The sequence below is a fragment of the Cornus florida genome, unplaced genomic scaffold (assembly GCF_030987335.1).
Source record: "Cornus florida cultivar Cherokee Brave unplaced genomic scaffold, ASM3098733v1 CherokeeBrave_3.0.0_Hap2_Chr11, whole genome shotgun sequence".
Classification (NCBI taxonomy): Eukaryota; Viridiplantae; Streptophyta; class Magnoliopsida; order Cornales; family Cornaceae; genus Cornus; species Cornus florida.
Window position 1 is genome coordinate 106,655,782 of NW_026775581.1, and position 16,252 is coordinate 106,672,033.

At 36.0% G+C, this 16,252-nt stretch overlaps 1 protein-coding gene across 2 annotated transcripts; it reads left to right on the forward strand.

The window, feature by feature from the left end:
* Positions 1–3,183: 3,183 nt before the first annotated feature.
* LOC132282376 (1-phosphatidylinositol-3-phosphate 5-kinase FAB1B) lies at positions 3,184–15,611 on the forward strand. 2 transcript variants are annotated; one of them, XM_059784033.1, is made up of 12 exons: positions 3,184–4,214; positions 4,325–4,996; positions 6,005–6,745; positions 6,855–7,008; positions 7,193–7,537; positions 7,932–8,840; positions 8,942–9,273; positions 9,699–9,822; positions 9,904–10,074; positions 11,079–12,629; positions 13,709–13,975; positions 14,975–15,611. In XM_059784033.1, the coding sequence occupies exons 2-12, from the start codon at positions 4,374–4,376 to the stop codon at positions 15,299–15,301; spliced, it is 5,544 nt and encodes a 1,847-aa protein (XP_059640016.1). In that variant the 5' UTR covers positions 3,184–4,214; positions 4,325–4,373; the 3' UTR covers positions 15,302–15,611. The 2 variants fall into 2 exon arrangements, with proteins under 2 accessions (XP_059640016.1, XP_059640017.1); XM_059784034.1 differs by having other exon boundaries at positions 3,184–4,996; positions 6,008–6,745.
* Positions 15,612–16,252: the final 641 nt, after the last annotated feature.

A 16,252-nucleotide genomic window follows, 5' to 3' on the forward strand; every position in this document is an offset into this window, starting at 1 on the left:
ACGGCAAAAAAATGAAAACCACAACTTTAGCAAACACTATTTTTTTACCAGACATGTTTCATGATTTTTTATTTTAAAAAATTTACAACAAGTATAACATTAATAAATATACTTTTAAATAGTACTACCTTTTTCCCATATTAGTAGTCCACTATCTCATTTTTAAATGTCCCAAATTAGTTGTGCTTTATATTTTCAAACTTGATAGCTATACCTATCTAAATTAAAAAAGATAAGTTAATAATTTTAAAAAAGAATAATATATTAATTGTATGTCCCTTTCAGATCTTCAATTTTTAACATGGACCGAAGAAATATTGAACATCTTCCAAAGTAAAGATATTGCTTCTATTTTACGTCAAAACAAATTTCAAAAAACAATAAACAAATAGGTCTTTAGTAATTGTGAGACGGTGGATTATTTGACGGCTGTAATTTTTTAAAAAAACCAAGTCCCTCTGTCCTTGATATTCGTACTCATTATGTATTATAGTATCACATGCGTATTATTTTATACATATAAACTATAAAGAAATCTTATTATTAGAGCCATCTTGTCCGAATCATGGACTATATAAATTGATCGGGACGGTCCTAAGCACAAATGTACAACTATCTACATGTATATCAAATTTTATTAATGATGAATATATGAGAAAATGATTACGCATGTTATAAACCGTAATTCAATAAAGATATTTGTGTTAGGTTTCACATCCCTCATGTTTGGTACAAGAAATGAGTTGGGAGAAGAAACAAAATATGAAAGAAGAGGATATTATTAGCCTTTTTTATTTTTATTTTTTATTTTATAAATAATTATTTACCTGTTTGATTGATTAATAAAAAGAAAGAATAAAATAATAATAATCATGTATGGAAAAGAAAGATAATGAAAATATTCTAATAAATTGAGAGTTCGTTTGAAGTTGCTGTTGGAATAAAAAAACGCTTTTATCAATTGAGTTGTCAAAAAATTGCGTCACTAAAAAATATGTTAGGTGCTTGGTGACACATTATAATAAGCACTTTTCAAAATTAAATTTTTTTAAAATTTATTTGCTAACAATTTTTTTTTAAAACTCATTTATTGCTAATTTTATAATAATATCCTTTAATATGATATTACCATATTTGATAATAACAATTTTATTAAAGAAGGGTGTAATTGTCTTTATAAAAAATAAAATTATCTAATGAAAAATGGTTACCTAAAATATTCAACCTTTACTTGTAATTTCAAAAGCTCCAAATTCACCTTTTATTCAAACGCTTTACTAAACTAATGGTAACTTAAAAGCATTTCTAATAGTTACCAAACACTTCTAAATGTAAATTTTCAAAATAAAAGCGCAGAGAAGTAATTCCAAACGAGTTTTTATTATCATACCATTTTTCATATATTTTGTTTTTTGTTTTATAAAAATAAAGACAAAATTAATATTAACAAAGTTTCTTTCCCTTCATCATGTATAATTTGGAATTCATGGTTTCCTTTATTTTCCTTCAAAAATTCAATCCAAACTATTTCATGTCCTTGCATTTCACTTGAACAATCTATTTTGAAACTCGTATAAATGAAGAACTTGTACTATTGTTAAAATATATTAACGACTGAAGAGGAAAATAAAAATAAAAATACAGCAACATAGAATTATTTTCACAGCACATCATGCCTCTATATATAGCTGAATTGGAAAAGTGTAAATAAAGAATATCAAGAATTTGCTTTAAAAGCATTCTTGCACCATGATTACAAAAGAACGATTTTTTAAAAAGTCAAAGACAAATATGATAACAATACTATCGAGTCAGTGACCCAACAATATTGCGTAATAAGCTCAAATGGTGTATAAGTATCAACTAAGAAAAGAAAATAATAACAATAAATCACTAAAGTATAAGTAATTTTAACACAATGTAGCATCCATCTTAGTGCATAAATGAAGTTCAGCTATGAGAATTTTGATTTGTTGAATTTTGTTATCACATCTTTTACTGTATTATACTTAATTTTTATGCATTCTTTTATATCTATGTCTAAAGCTATGCATCAAGCCCTCAAAAGTCTTGGTACGGGTTTTTTTATGTTCCGAGATGGAAAAATGAATAAAAGAGAAAGGGGGATGAGGTATTTCCAATTTTCATTAAAAAAAATTACGTATTTGTCACTTTTGTTTGATTGGAAGAAATCATAGTAGAAATTATGGTAAATGTGACTTATATTTTTCTTTTGCTTTCTTTAAAATTTAACAAAATTGACATTACATGGTCATTTTTTTGGGTCCAATTTTAAACCTATAAAAAGACATGGCATCTTCAGCCGTTGTTAAAATATTTTTTTTGTATAAAATATATACTGTCACGTATGATGTGTAAATTTTTTTTATCTCCAGCAGTCTGTCAATATACACTGTGTAAAATTATTGTATATTTTACATAACATTTTTAGACAACCACATCACCATATTTCCTTTCTCCTCTTTTCTTTTTTCATTCTATTAAGAATCAATCATATATTAAGTAAGTTTGTAAAAGTTACGTGGGCTTCATGACATATGTTTAGTTGTTATTGGGGGATATATTTTTACACAAAAAAGTATAAAACAATCGCTGAAGCTAAAAATAAATAATTCAAAATTTTATGTAAATCTATCACGATACATCAAATTTACATAAAAAAAAAAAAAATACACAAATGCTGAAAATGCTCTAACACTGTCGCACTCAGGTATGGTTGTAGTCTTGTTGTTGTTACCATAAATATATACATAAATAAAGATATCTAATGTGATAAAATGTGACAGTTGTTGTTACCATAAATATATACATAAATAAAGATATCTAATGTGATAAAATGTGACATTTTTTTTTTTTTCTGTCAACATGTGACATTTGAGAATTGTAATACTTTTAATGGCTTTATGAAAATTAATTAGGTACTAAAATTCATGTTCAATCATAAGATTTTGATTGAAGTTTTAAACTACTAAACCCTTATTGCGTGTGTTGCTGCGTTTATTGTAGGTCAAATCGGTAAACTCGGCGGCTGTTGGTTTACACCTCAGAATTTCGTGTACCACACATAAAATCAGTTCCAGCTATCGTAAACCACAAGACGCCGCCGTTTCCAAAATTCAGGAAAATTTTGAAAAAATAAAAATTATACCTTTATTTGTGTGTGTATTATGAATTGATTATTGCCGTTGTTCCAGTCAAGAAAGTCATCTTCTCTCTCCTTCACAGAAGACATATTCAAAGAAGAACGAATTACACAACAAATCGGGAATGGAGGGGATTACAGGTGCCCGTTGATAGATACGTATATACATAATTATATATATATAAATATATATGTATATGTATATGTATACACATCGGTGGTGTTAAATTGAGAACAAGAACTTGGTTGATTGAATTAAATCTGTGAAAGGAATCGCTTTGTGGGTGATTATCTACCTACCCAGATTAGTTTTCTTTTGTGTCTTCCCTCGAAGATCTGATTGTGAATTGAATATATTTGGAGGTACAAAATAAGGCTTGCATGACAGATGTTCTGTTTCCAGTTATAATCAATTCTTTATTGATTTGTTTATATACGCGATGACGTAACAAATTTATTTATAATTAGTTTATGATTGATCCTTATTAGGAAAATTTGGGTTTGGAAAGCAAACCATGGGGTTCCTTGAATGGGAATTCATTAATTCTGCGCTGGGAGTGATTTGACGACAGATGGGGTTGTGTTGGATTTTCTCGAGAAAACGCGTTTCTTGCATTTCTTCTGCCGTTGAAAAAGGTTTGCTTCAGTTGTAAGGGTTTCTCTGCGAATTGAATTTTGATTTTTGGAGGACTGGTTTGCTATTTAGTTTTTCAATTATTGGAGAATTAGGGTTTCAGTGTATGAATTTGAATTCGAAGTTCTTGTATTGGTGGCCGTTTCAAGTATTTGTGATTTCAACAGTTTTAGGATTTGGGATTTTTGGCTTGGGAATTTGGAAGGAAAATCATTGGATTCAGATGGAGAATCAGTAACTGCAACTACTCCGGTGGTCATCGGCAATGGGTGTTGATCTATAAGATTTCGGCTTGTGTGTATTGTAGCGGATTACAAATTATAATACTGTTGCTTTTAAAATTGGAACTCAAGATGGGCTTTTTCTTCTCTTTTGGTTAAAATCATTAGGGTTTTCAACCTGTTCCAAGATGAATAGGTGACTTTTCAAGTTAATTCAGCTTGGCAAATACTATCTCTTTTACTTTGATCAGATATTCCTGCTTACTGTTCTATTGCTGTTTTTTTTTTTTGGATTGGTTATGATAGTGGCCAGATGAGTGTTTCAAAATGAGTGGGAGAAGAGGATTGTTTGTCAATGGATGCTCCATACAAACCATTCTCTGATCTAATAGGCTTACTTAAATCGTGGATCCCTTGGAGGTCCGAGCCGGCTCATGTGTCGAGGGATTTTTGGATGCCCGATCAGAGCTGCAGGGTATGCTACGAGTGTGACTCCCAGTTCACATTGTTCAACCGCAGACACCACTGTAGACTTTGCGGTAGAGTTTTTTGTGCTAAGTGTACTTCAAATTGGGTTCCTGCTCCACCTACTGAGCCGAGTACTCCACAGGAAGAGTGGGAGAAGATTAGGGTCTGTAATTACTGTTTTAAGCAATGGGAGCAAAGCTTAATTCCAGGTGATAATGACATCCAGGTTACTAGCCTGGATCTTAGTACTTCACCATCAGAGACAAGTTTTGTCAGCACCAAATCAAGTGGTACAGTTGAAAGTAGCAGCATTTCTTTTGCTTCGATGCCACAGTCAGTTGGGTCTTATCAGCAAAATTCTTTCCCTTCTTCTGGTGTCAGCCCCCACCAGTCAGCAGTAATGGAAACGGGTGGAGACAGGCAAGGTGTAGTGGCATCAGGATGGAGCAATGATCATGTTTCAGACATGGGAGATATATCTCAAAACCAATTTGGATTTTGCATGAACAGGTTTTGTTTTGTCTCTGTTATCCTGTCAACTTGTAATTGACTAGAATTGGTATACTTCCTAATCTTATTGTGCCACACTTTACCACTTATATAGCATATATAGCTGACACGAGCCCAAGTAGATGTCATTATATGTTCAAACGAGCCCAAGTAGATGTCATTATATGTTCAAGCTATCTCAGTCCTTCAATCCTTTTATTGAGATGGCTGATCCCCTGGTGTACTTTGGCACCTAATGCTTGATGCATGCTTAAGATATGGGGACCCCACACGAGCCTTTTCCTTGCTGATGCCTGGTTTGACTCATGTGTTGACTTGAGATTTATGCTTCTTGGCAGCAGGCTTGGTCAGCAATGTGCTTTGGTTCAAGGCATTGACAAGCCTGCTCAGAGTCTTAGATTACCTGAGAGGGAAGTCTCCACTGTTGTCTGGGGAGACAACAATGCATAGACTGCTTACACCATTCACAGCAAAGCATAGACTGTTTGCTGTGGACTCTGATGTACCGCAAAAGTGATTAATTCACGAATCTGGACTTCTTTTTTCTTTTTTTTGGAGGTTGTTGTTGTAACAATGTATATATTGTATGTGGGAGGGTTTCATCTGCAGCTCATGCATTACTCTCGTGTGTAAAGTTTCGATAAGTCTTTCCTGTCTACCGTTGTTGCCCATGTAGTAGTTGGACGCCTGTTTATTTTGATGCTGTTACTTTTCCCCTTATGAATTGATAGCTACTTAGTGATTGAATGACTCTTTCCATAACTTCCTTCAAGATTATGTTGCAACATAACCATCAATCTCGTGTCTGCAGTACATTTTACTATAGATATGGTATTTATGTTGGTAGCCAAGAGTGTTGTGTTTTTGAGTTGCTGAAAACTTGTATATCAATGGATCACTGTAGTATTTTATCTTGTACTAATCTAGTGGGATAAGCACATCTACTTTTTTGTGATTAGCATATTTTAATTATAATCAATTGATTGTTGCGTGCATATTCTCTGGCAGCAGGAGTGATGATGAAGAAGAAGAATTTGGAGTTTATCAGTTAGATTCCAAAGCTAGGCATTTTCCTCAGGTTAATGGCTACTATGGTCAAGCTGAGACTGATGGGATTGACAGTGACTATGGATCACGTAAAGTGCATCCTGGTGGAGAAACTATTGACCCAAAAAGTATGAGCAGCGCTTCGTTACATAATAGTTTCGATTCACAAGGTTTAGAAGGATCCCAACAGGTTGTAAAAAAAGAAGACGAGCCTGATATTGGTGATGAATGTGAAGCACCTTCATATGCTGCAGAGGACGTTGATGCTGAACCTGTGGATTTTGAGAACAATGGACTCCTCTGGCTACCACCTGAACCTGAAGATGAAGAAGATGACAGGGAAGCTCTTCTATATGATGATGACGATGATGCGGATGCTACTGGGGAGTGGGGATATCTACGTGCTTCAAGCAGTTTTGGAAGTGGGGAGTATCGCAATAGGGACAGATCAAATGAGGAGCACAAGAAGGCCATGAAGACTGTTGTAGATGGGCATTTTAGGGCCTTGGTAGCTCAGCTTTTGCAGGTCGAGAACCTTCCTGTGGGTGAGGAAGATGACAAAGACAGTTGGTTAGAGATAATTACATCACTGTCCTGGGAGGCTGCCACATTGTTAAAGCCTGATATGAGCAAAAGTGGTGGAATGGACCCAGGAGGATATGTGAAGGTAAAATGCGTTGCTTCTGGGCGTCGATGTGAGAGGTAAAACAGTTGGTCTTTTAAAACAGTTATTTGCATCTTGTTTGGGTTGCCTCTTTTAAGTCCTTTTTTACCTCTCTCTTATGAAGATTTTGATTTTTTTCTTTTCTAGTATGGTGGTCAAAGGAGTTGTTTGTAAGAAAAATGTGGCTCACCGGCGGATGACATCAAGAATAGAGAAACCTCGCCTGTTAATCCTTGGAGGGGCTCTTGAGTACCAGCGTGTTTCTAACCTCCTGTCAAGTTTTGATACGCTGCTCCAGCAGGTTGTGACTGTTAACAATTTCCTTTTCAAATCTGTAACTTGGTCATACCTGGAGATTATTAGGGGCTCAGTCCTATCTGTCATGAACCACTTGCATTGCCATTTACCAGATTCTAGTTTATTAGCAATTATGTTTTATTTCCTTCTCTCTTTTTTTTCCTCATGGATTTTACATCCTTCTCTAGGAAATGGATCATCTAAAGATGGCTGTTGCAAAGATAGATGCGCATCATCCTGATGTTCTTTTGGTGGAGAAATCAGTTTCTCGATTTGCGCAAGAGTATCTTCTTGCAAAGGACATATCACTTGTTCTCAATATTAAGAAGCCGCTTTTGGAGCGCATAGCCCGCTGCACAGGTAGTCAAATAGTCCCTTCAATAGATCATGTCTCATCACAGAATCTGGGATACTGTGACTTGTTCCATGTGGAGAGGTTTCTAGAAGAGCATGGCACAGCCGGGCAAGGTGGAAAAAAGTTGGTGAAGACATTAATGTATTTTGAAGGGTGCCCAAAACCATTGGGATGCACTGTAAGTCTTATAAAACCAAGAATGATAATGAGGAAAAAAAATGCTGATTGGGATAATTAAATGTTCTGCTTACTTTAATATGGTTTATGAATGGTCCATACTTGTGCACAACCACACGGATGTGGAGGTAGTAGTTGTTGCTGTTACTTCATTTTTTCTAAAGATATTCAGGGTAAATGAGATTGTTAAAAGTTTTTATTGGGTGATTGTTGACTTAGGGTATCATCTTTGTAGGACTCACACAATGGTGTTCCCAGCTTTCTGTTTGTGCGAAGTGTCTAATTATGCTTGTTAGCAGACCATCGCATTAATCTTTTGATTGTATAAAACTGATTTTTTATTTTATTTTTTATTTTATATATATATATATTTGCTTTGACATTATTTGTTTCAGATTTTACTCAGAGGTGCCAGTGGGGACGAGTTGAAGAAAGTGAAGCATGTGATCCAGTATGGGGTTTTTGCAGCTTATCACTTGGCTTTGGAAACATCCTTTCTAGCTGATGAAGGAGCCTCTCTTCCGGAACTCCCTTTGAACTCTCCGATAACTGTGGCACTTCCTGATAAACCATCGAGTATTGACAGGTCCATCTCAACGATACCTGGTTTTACCGTCCCTACCAATGAAAAAACTCAGGTGTCTCTATCTTGTGGTGAATCACAAAGTTTCAAGAATTCCCCCACTTCGGTTCCGATCTCCTTAATTGCTGATGCTTCTGTTCATAAAACAGAACCAACACTTTCTCCTAGTTTACCAACTTTACCTGATGCTCCAGGCTCTCAATACACAAAGCCCAATTCAAGATTCATGAATACTGCTTTTTCATCCATTGCTTCTTCAGGTGAAGGTGTTTTGGATTCTTATCATAACACATTTGGGAATAGAAGAATAATGGGTTCGAAAGAGTCTTCAGAGGCAAAAACTTCTGAAGCCAACATTAGCCAATATTTCATGGGTGATCATGCCATTGCCAATGGTTTGGGACCTTCAGAGGCAGCCAGACTTGGTATTGTGGCCAACATGGTGCAAAATAATGGCAGTGAAATGGTGGCGAGTGAACCTGGTAGTTCAGAGATAACATCCTTGCAACAAGATGGTAAAAATCTTCATGAGGTATTAGGTTCTTCAAAAGAAGAGTTTCCTCCATCGCCTTCTGACCATCAGAGCATTTTGGTTTCCTTATCATCCCGCTGTGTGTGGAAGGGAACTGTCTGTGAAAGATCCCATCTCTTTCGAATCAAATATTATGGCAACTTCGACAAACCTTTGGGGCGTTTCTTGCGGGACCATTTGTTTGATCAGGTAAGCAACTCTTTAATTTTACTTTCACATTTATTTATTTCTCCTTAATAGAAATTTTATAGATGCATTCTGAAAGCAACAAAGTTTTACTTGTTTGTCAGAGTTACAAATGCCGTTCATGCGAGATGCCATCAGAAGCACATGTTCATTGTTATACACATCGGCAAGGGACACTAACAATTTCCGTGAAGAAGTTGTCAGAAATTCTTTTACCGGGTGAGAAGGAAGGAAAGATCTGGATGTGGCATAGGTGCTTGAGGTGTCCACGGTCTAATGGTTTCCCCCCAGCAACTCGAAGAGTAGTGATGTCTGATGCTGCTTGGGGTTTGTCCTTTGGAAAGTTTTTGGAGCTCAGTTTTTCAAATCATGCAGCGGCTAGCAGGGTGGCTAGCTGTGGCCATTCTCTGCACAGAGATTGTCTTCGATTCTATGGGTATTCTCTCACTCAATTTCTAGTATACTACATATATTGGGTTGAGCATTATGAACAGTTATCACCGATTGCTTTTGAATTTGCAAAGGAACCCATGAACAGCCTCAATCAATTACAAAATGCTATGTAAGAGATATTGTTGTATAAGCGAAACCAACCCTTGCGGTTTAAAGAACCGTTGGTTGATACATTCACCTAATTTTATCACCTCCTTTTTAACACCCCATCAGTGGTTCTATGTTCTAGTCAATATCATAAGTGGCAATAGAAAAGGTTTTGTGTGTCATTCCAATTTTATATATGCCCATCATTCTTACTTATTTGGTACTTTACATACTTCTGCATGTCATTTAAACACCCCCCCCCGGCGGTATCTATCTATTGACCAACCTACCTATCTGTTGTCACTTCTGTTACATGTGCAGATTTGGGAACATGGTTGCTTGCTTTCGTTATGCATCAATTGATGTTCATTCAGTATATCTTCCACCCCCCAAACTCGATTTCAACTATGAGAATCAGGATTGGATACAAAAAGAAATGAATGAGGTACAGTGATCACATTTTTTGATATGATTGTTACTTGAAATCGCACTTCACATAAGTAGTCTAATTATCTTAGGTTAACAGGTGGTTGACCGGGCGGAGCTTTTATTTTCTGATGTACTCAATGCTCTTCGTCAGATGTCTGAGAAAAGATCTGGCACAGGGTCACTTAACAGTGGCATTAAAGTATCCAACTCAAGACGCCAAATAACGGTATTGGAAGGGATACTACAAACGGAGAAAGCAGAGTTTGAGGTGAGGCCTTTGATTTTATCTTTTTAATTTTCCTTTTACACCCTGAATAATACAATACACTAGTCATATCCTAGTAACTGTACTTTATACATCCCTTGTGCATATATGCAGAGTGCAGACCTTATAAATTCAATGGACATATATGAATTTGATACGAAGGCTTTTAATAAAGGTTAATTAACTTATCTATTCCCAATTTGTGAACCAATAAATAAATTGTATAAACTGGTTTGGTGAACTATATCAATAAATGCTGGATTGGATAAACAATGTTACTACAAAATCTGAATTCAATGGTTCTACAGAATCAAATGAGTGAGTTGGTAGGTAACCTTCCGGAAAAAAGAAAAACATACTCCCTCCGTCCCATTTTAAATGTACCTTTTTTTGGAACCCAACTTTCTAAGATGTGGCTTTTAATATATTTTTTTTTATTGTATTGGTAGTGAATGAATTACCAAATCTACCCTTTGTGGGTTATGTGATGATGTTTTACATTTAGTTGTTTTTATAAGTTCGACGCAAGAAGGGTAAATTGGGGATGTTATAAAATATAGTACATTGACTTTTGAATTGGGACAATTATTTTGGGATAGTTAAATATGGAAAGGTGGACACTTATTTTGGGACGGAGGGAGTTGGTGATTTGATAGATTTAGGATCCTATACATCCACTCACTTCACTCTTCTTTATAAGATATATATAATATCCATCTGTATATATATTCTTTTTTACCTGAATTATGAAAAATACATTATTTTTCCATAGAATCTCAGCCTTCCGGATAATAAAATGCTCAGCTTTCATTCGTTTTTCCCTTGAAATATTAGGATATTCACATTAAGATAATTCTGTTCAAAATCAATGTGGTAGCGAAATTTATTGGAGATCTTTATACAAGTAAAAAAATTTAAAGAAAAGAAACAAATTTAATTGTTGTTGAAATTCAAAACCTTACTGATTTCAATATCGGGTTCCAATGTGTTTCTTGACTATTTTGTAGGAATCACTCCAGAAAATTTTGAATAGTGAGGCAAAAAGGGGCCAGCCCGTCATCGATATTCTTGAAATTAATAGGCTGCGGAGGCAGTTGCTCTTTCAATCTTATGTGTGGGACCAACACCTGATTTGTGTAGCCAGTTTAGACAGAAACAGCCTTCCTGAAAATCTCATTGGCTTCAACTCAGAATGGGTTGAGAAACCTCTTTTTGCTAATGAGAAGCTTCTTGAGATGAAAATGTCTGGGAAGCCAGACAAAGGCCTAAGCAGTTGTGACTCCATTGTTGTGGATGCAAAGCTCAATGGAAGCCATGATCAGGGAGGAGGAACTGGTATCCACATTAACCAGCCTCAGATAGTTGATGGAAATGAAATGGATTTAGATTCAATTAGTGAAAACAAAAAACAAGCTAATGTTTTTGCTGCTATAAACATCTCTGATGAATCTGATTCTCTGGAATCTAATGCTATTGTCCGTAGGGCTCTCTCCGAGGGGCAGTACCCTATTATGCCATGCTTGTCAGACACTCTTGATGCAGCATGGATTGGTAAAAATCCTCCAGGAATGGGAATACTGAAGGATAATATGTCTGAACTTCATGAATCTGCTGGTGCAGATCCTTCAACTGCAGTAACAGTGGTAGAAAAAATAGATTTGGAAGACCAAGGGGAGGACCAGAGCAGGCTGAAGTTATCTGTTTCTCCTATGTTGCCCACCAAAGGCCCGGAGTATATGGAAGCCTCTGGGAGCTGGTTGGGAATGTCCTTCTTGAACTTCTATCACTCAATGAACAAGAACCCCTTATGGAGTGATCAGAAGATGGATACATTTGGTGAATATAATCCTGTTTACGTCTCATCATTTCGGCAGCTGGAACTCCAAGGTGGGGCTAGGTTGCTTATGCCTGTGGGTGTCAATGATACAGTTATTCCAGTTTATGATGATGAACCCACAAGTATTATATCCTATGCACTGGTATCGGAGCATTATATTGGTCAACTGTCTGATGAGTCTGAAAGACCAAAAGGCAGTGGGGAATACACTGCTTCATTGCAGGCCCTTGATTCAGGGAACTTTCCATTGACGTCTTCCCTTGATGAACTGTCCTTGGAATCTTATAGGAGTCTTGGGTCGACAGATGAGAGCATCTTATCCATGTCTGGGTCTCGTAGCTCTTTGGTTATGGATCCACTCTCATACACAAAGTCTTTGCATGTCAAAGTTCAATTTTCAGATGTTGGTCCTCTTGGTAAGGTGAAATATATGGTTACTTGTTACTATGCAAAACGGTTCGAAGCCTTGAGGAGGATATGTTGCCCATCTGAGATGGATTTCGTAAGGTCTCTCAGTCGTTGTAAGAAGTGGGGTGCCCAAGGTGGCAAGAGCAATGTTTTTTTCGCAAAAACCTTGGATGATCGTTTTATTATTAAACAGGTTACAAAGACAGAGCTGGAATCGTTCATAAAGTTTGCTCCTGGATACTTCAAGTATCTATCTGAATCAATTGGCACGGGAAGTCCCACATGCCTTGCGAAGATTTTGGGGATTTATCAGGTAATATCTTGGTCTTTAAATGGTAGTGAGGTTAAATAATTTAGATCTTTAGGTTGAACAGACAATTTGCTAAACCCTGTCAACTAACCTGAAAAACTGATGCAATCGACTAAATGTCTTTAAATCTTGGCGTGGGCTTTATAATTTTTGTTATTCATCGACATATTCAAGGTTTCCAGGTAACCCTAATTGTTCAAAAAGGCTTAAGAAGAATGCTTCTAGAATCCTCACTTCGGTCATTATCATATACTTTATTTATTTATTTTTTACTTTTTTGTGCTTAGAAATAAATCAATCTTTCATAGTTTGGTTTTTGAAATTACCTATATTTTTTAACATTACCTTTTTTCTTTAACTAAGTAAAATACTTCAAGCTATGAAAAGTAATTAACCATTCCAGAGTTTAGAGAAGAAAATTAGAAAGCGTAAATGGTATCTGTATTTTGTCTGCATGACCATGCATGCATTGAATGCCCTATTCTAGTCATTACTTGGTGGAGGCACTGTTACATTGCATCTGTAGGATGTTGTTAACACTGGCACCAAGGCTAGGCAGAGACTGGGAAGATAGGTGTTGATTTTTTCACCATATGACTTATGCTACTACTCATCTCTGCAAGTTGACTGTTATTCTGATTTTCACTGAATCATCTATCTGTTATTCATTTATTTTTTGTTTTTAGAAAAATGACAATCTCTCTCCAATTATGTGTGAGACAAGTTTTGATTGAGTTTTTAATCCTAGAATAATTATAAAAGTACAAATTTTGAAACAGTGCATTGCCACTTCAGTCAGTCATATTTTCTCACTATGTTGCAATTTATGGATGTTTGAAATGGGTATTAATTTTGTGATGTTGCACTTCCTTATGAGCATTAAATTGCTATCATTTGCAAAATGGAGATTTTAGCAGTAAGCTATAGCTGATAAATATAAAAAATCACAAGAAAATTTGCGACGTTTGAGTCTTGTTATATGGACTTCAAACTCTTTCTATATGTCAACTGTCTATATGTTGCCCACCCGGCTTACTGTATCTTTTGCTATGTTGTTTATTTTGTTGGCCTTATGCCTTAAGGTTACATCAAAGCATCTCAAAGGAGGGAAGGAATCAAAAATGGATGTGCTGGTTATGGAGAATCTTCTGTTTGGGAGGAATCTGACGCGGCTTTATGATCTTAAAGGTTCTTCAAGGTCACGTTATAATCCAGATAGTAGTGGAAGTAACAAAGTTTTGCTGGATCAGAACTTGATTGAAGCAATGCCAACTTCTCCCATATTTGTTGGAAACAAGGCAAAGCGTTTGTTGGAAAGAGCCGTCTGGAATGATACTTCATTTCTTGCAGTAAGTTTTGGAACAACTCTGATATTATTCATGAATTTAAAATCACTGCATGAAACCCTTAATTGTTTTGGTACTGGGTCAAAGAAATGGTTGTTAATAGGCCTTTCCGTAAACTAGAGCACCTGTGGGTGGATTTGGTCAGTTCAATGTCTTCCTTGATTAACATGTAGTGGAAATGAGAATGTTAAGATGGATGAGCGGAGTGACTAGAAGAAATAGGGTCACTACTAAAAGTGTGAGGAAAATTAGGTGTAACACCCATTGTAGTGGAAATGAGAATGTTAAGATGGATGAGTAGAGTGATTAGAAGAGATAGGGTCACTAATGAAAGTGTAAGGAAAATTAGGTGCAACACCCATTGGTGAGAAAAATAGAGAGAGTGGACTTAGATGGTTTGGGCACATATATAGGAGACCTAGGGACGCACCGGTCAAACGAGGAATACTAGTTGTAATAGTTGTAATAGAAGGTAAAGAGATAGAGAGGGTGACCACAAATAACATAGGATGGGGTTATTAAAAAAGACTCTAAAAAGTTAAATTTAGTAAGTGAAATGGCATGTATTAGAAAAGGTTGGAGAGCGAATTTATGAGGCTGACTCCATTCATATGGAATAAGGCAAGGAAGATGATGATGAATATTGTCCTAGGTTGGGTGACAATTCGCTATATGTGTCACATCAACTAGGAAATTCAGGAAACCTGCATTATACTCAAACAATAAGGTCAACTTTGAGAAAAGTTATTTGTTATTTGTGATGCATCTCTCTCTATGTGTGTGTGTGTGTGGTAGTCCCAAAGCAGATTGTTCTCCAGTTTCCCAAAACTCAGTTGTTAGTTCCAGTGGTATATCCTCCTCCTTCCAAATGTAAGGTTGAGGGTTTGAGTCCCTATGGGACTAATGCGTCTGCATTCGACTTACCTACTAAAAAAATGTAATTCTAGTTGATTTAATTCTTGGTTCCCATCTTTGTAATTGGTTAAATTTATGTTGATGCAGTCAATTGATGTAATGGATTATTCATTACTGGTCGGAGTGGATGAAGAGAAGCAAGAGCTAGTGCTCGGCATCATTGATTTCATGAGACAGTATACATGGGATAAGCACCTGGAAACATGGGTGAAGGCTTCAGGTATCCTTGGTGGGCCCAAGAACACATCTCCAACAGTAATTTCACCCAAGCAATATAAAAGAAGGTTCAGGAAAGCCATGACTACATATTTTCTGATGGTCCCGGATCAGTGGTCACCTTCAACCATCATTCCAAGTAAGTCCCAGACCGATTTATGTGAAGAGAACACTCACTGTGGGACCTCAGCTGATTGATACTGTAACTCGGTGTGCTTGTACATCTGAATATGTAAGTTCGGAAATATTTGTCCCGCATCAATTTTCCCCTTTTTCCATATTGTATTTTTTTTCTTTTTTGCAGTTCCATTTCTATTTCTTATCAAAATTAGAAATCATGATTATTTGTCAGAATATGCAACAAGGCTGTGAAAGCCATGAAAATTTCTCCAGGGTATGATATTAGATGAGGTCCTGAAGAAGTTCTTGTACAACATCTTTCTTCTTGTATGTAGCACTGCAATTTGTATATGAATTACAATTATGATAGTGGATTATTTGTGCATCATATTTGAGATTTTGGATGTTGAAAACAATTTTGGATATGTCTCTTTATGATTTGTGCTGGCCGTGAACTTTCATTCTTGGAGTAGTTGAGAACAGGAGGCTGGTCACTTGTGAACATCCCCTGTTGACACGCAAATGAGAAAAAATTTCATTACCAGCTGGCTGGTATCTTATAGGCCATACTTTCCGGTTAACCTGAAAATGAAGCATTCACGTCAAACTCTGTTGTTTAGTCGCGTAATGTTGAGTCCCGTTTTGTTTAAGGCTGAACTGGAAATGACTCCATTTGAAATCGAAGCATTGAAAATGAGCTCTTGTTTTTTCAAACTTGCAGGTGACAAAGTGATCCCCTTCCTTTCTAGAAGCAGATTTATTCTCAAATGTTCAATTGCTGAGTTAATTTTCATGGTGTGGGTTAGAATTAAACAGTGTCTTTTTAGTCATGCCCATCAATCCTGAAATTTGTTCCCATTTTTCTTCTGAACTCTGAATTTATTCAGGATTATTTTCTATAAAATGTTCTAATTGGTAGTGTTGCCATGGTGGCAATTTACGTGGCATATTTAGTCAATCATATGGCGTCATTGGGAAGGTGCATCTGTCACTTTACTTTGACAACATTGTTCTCCAATATCCTATTAA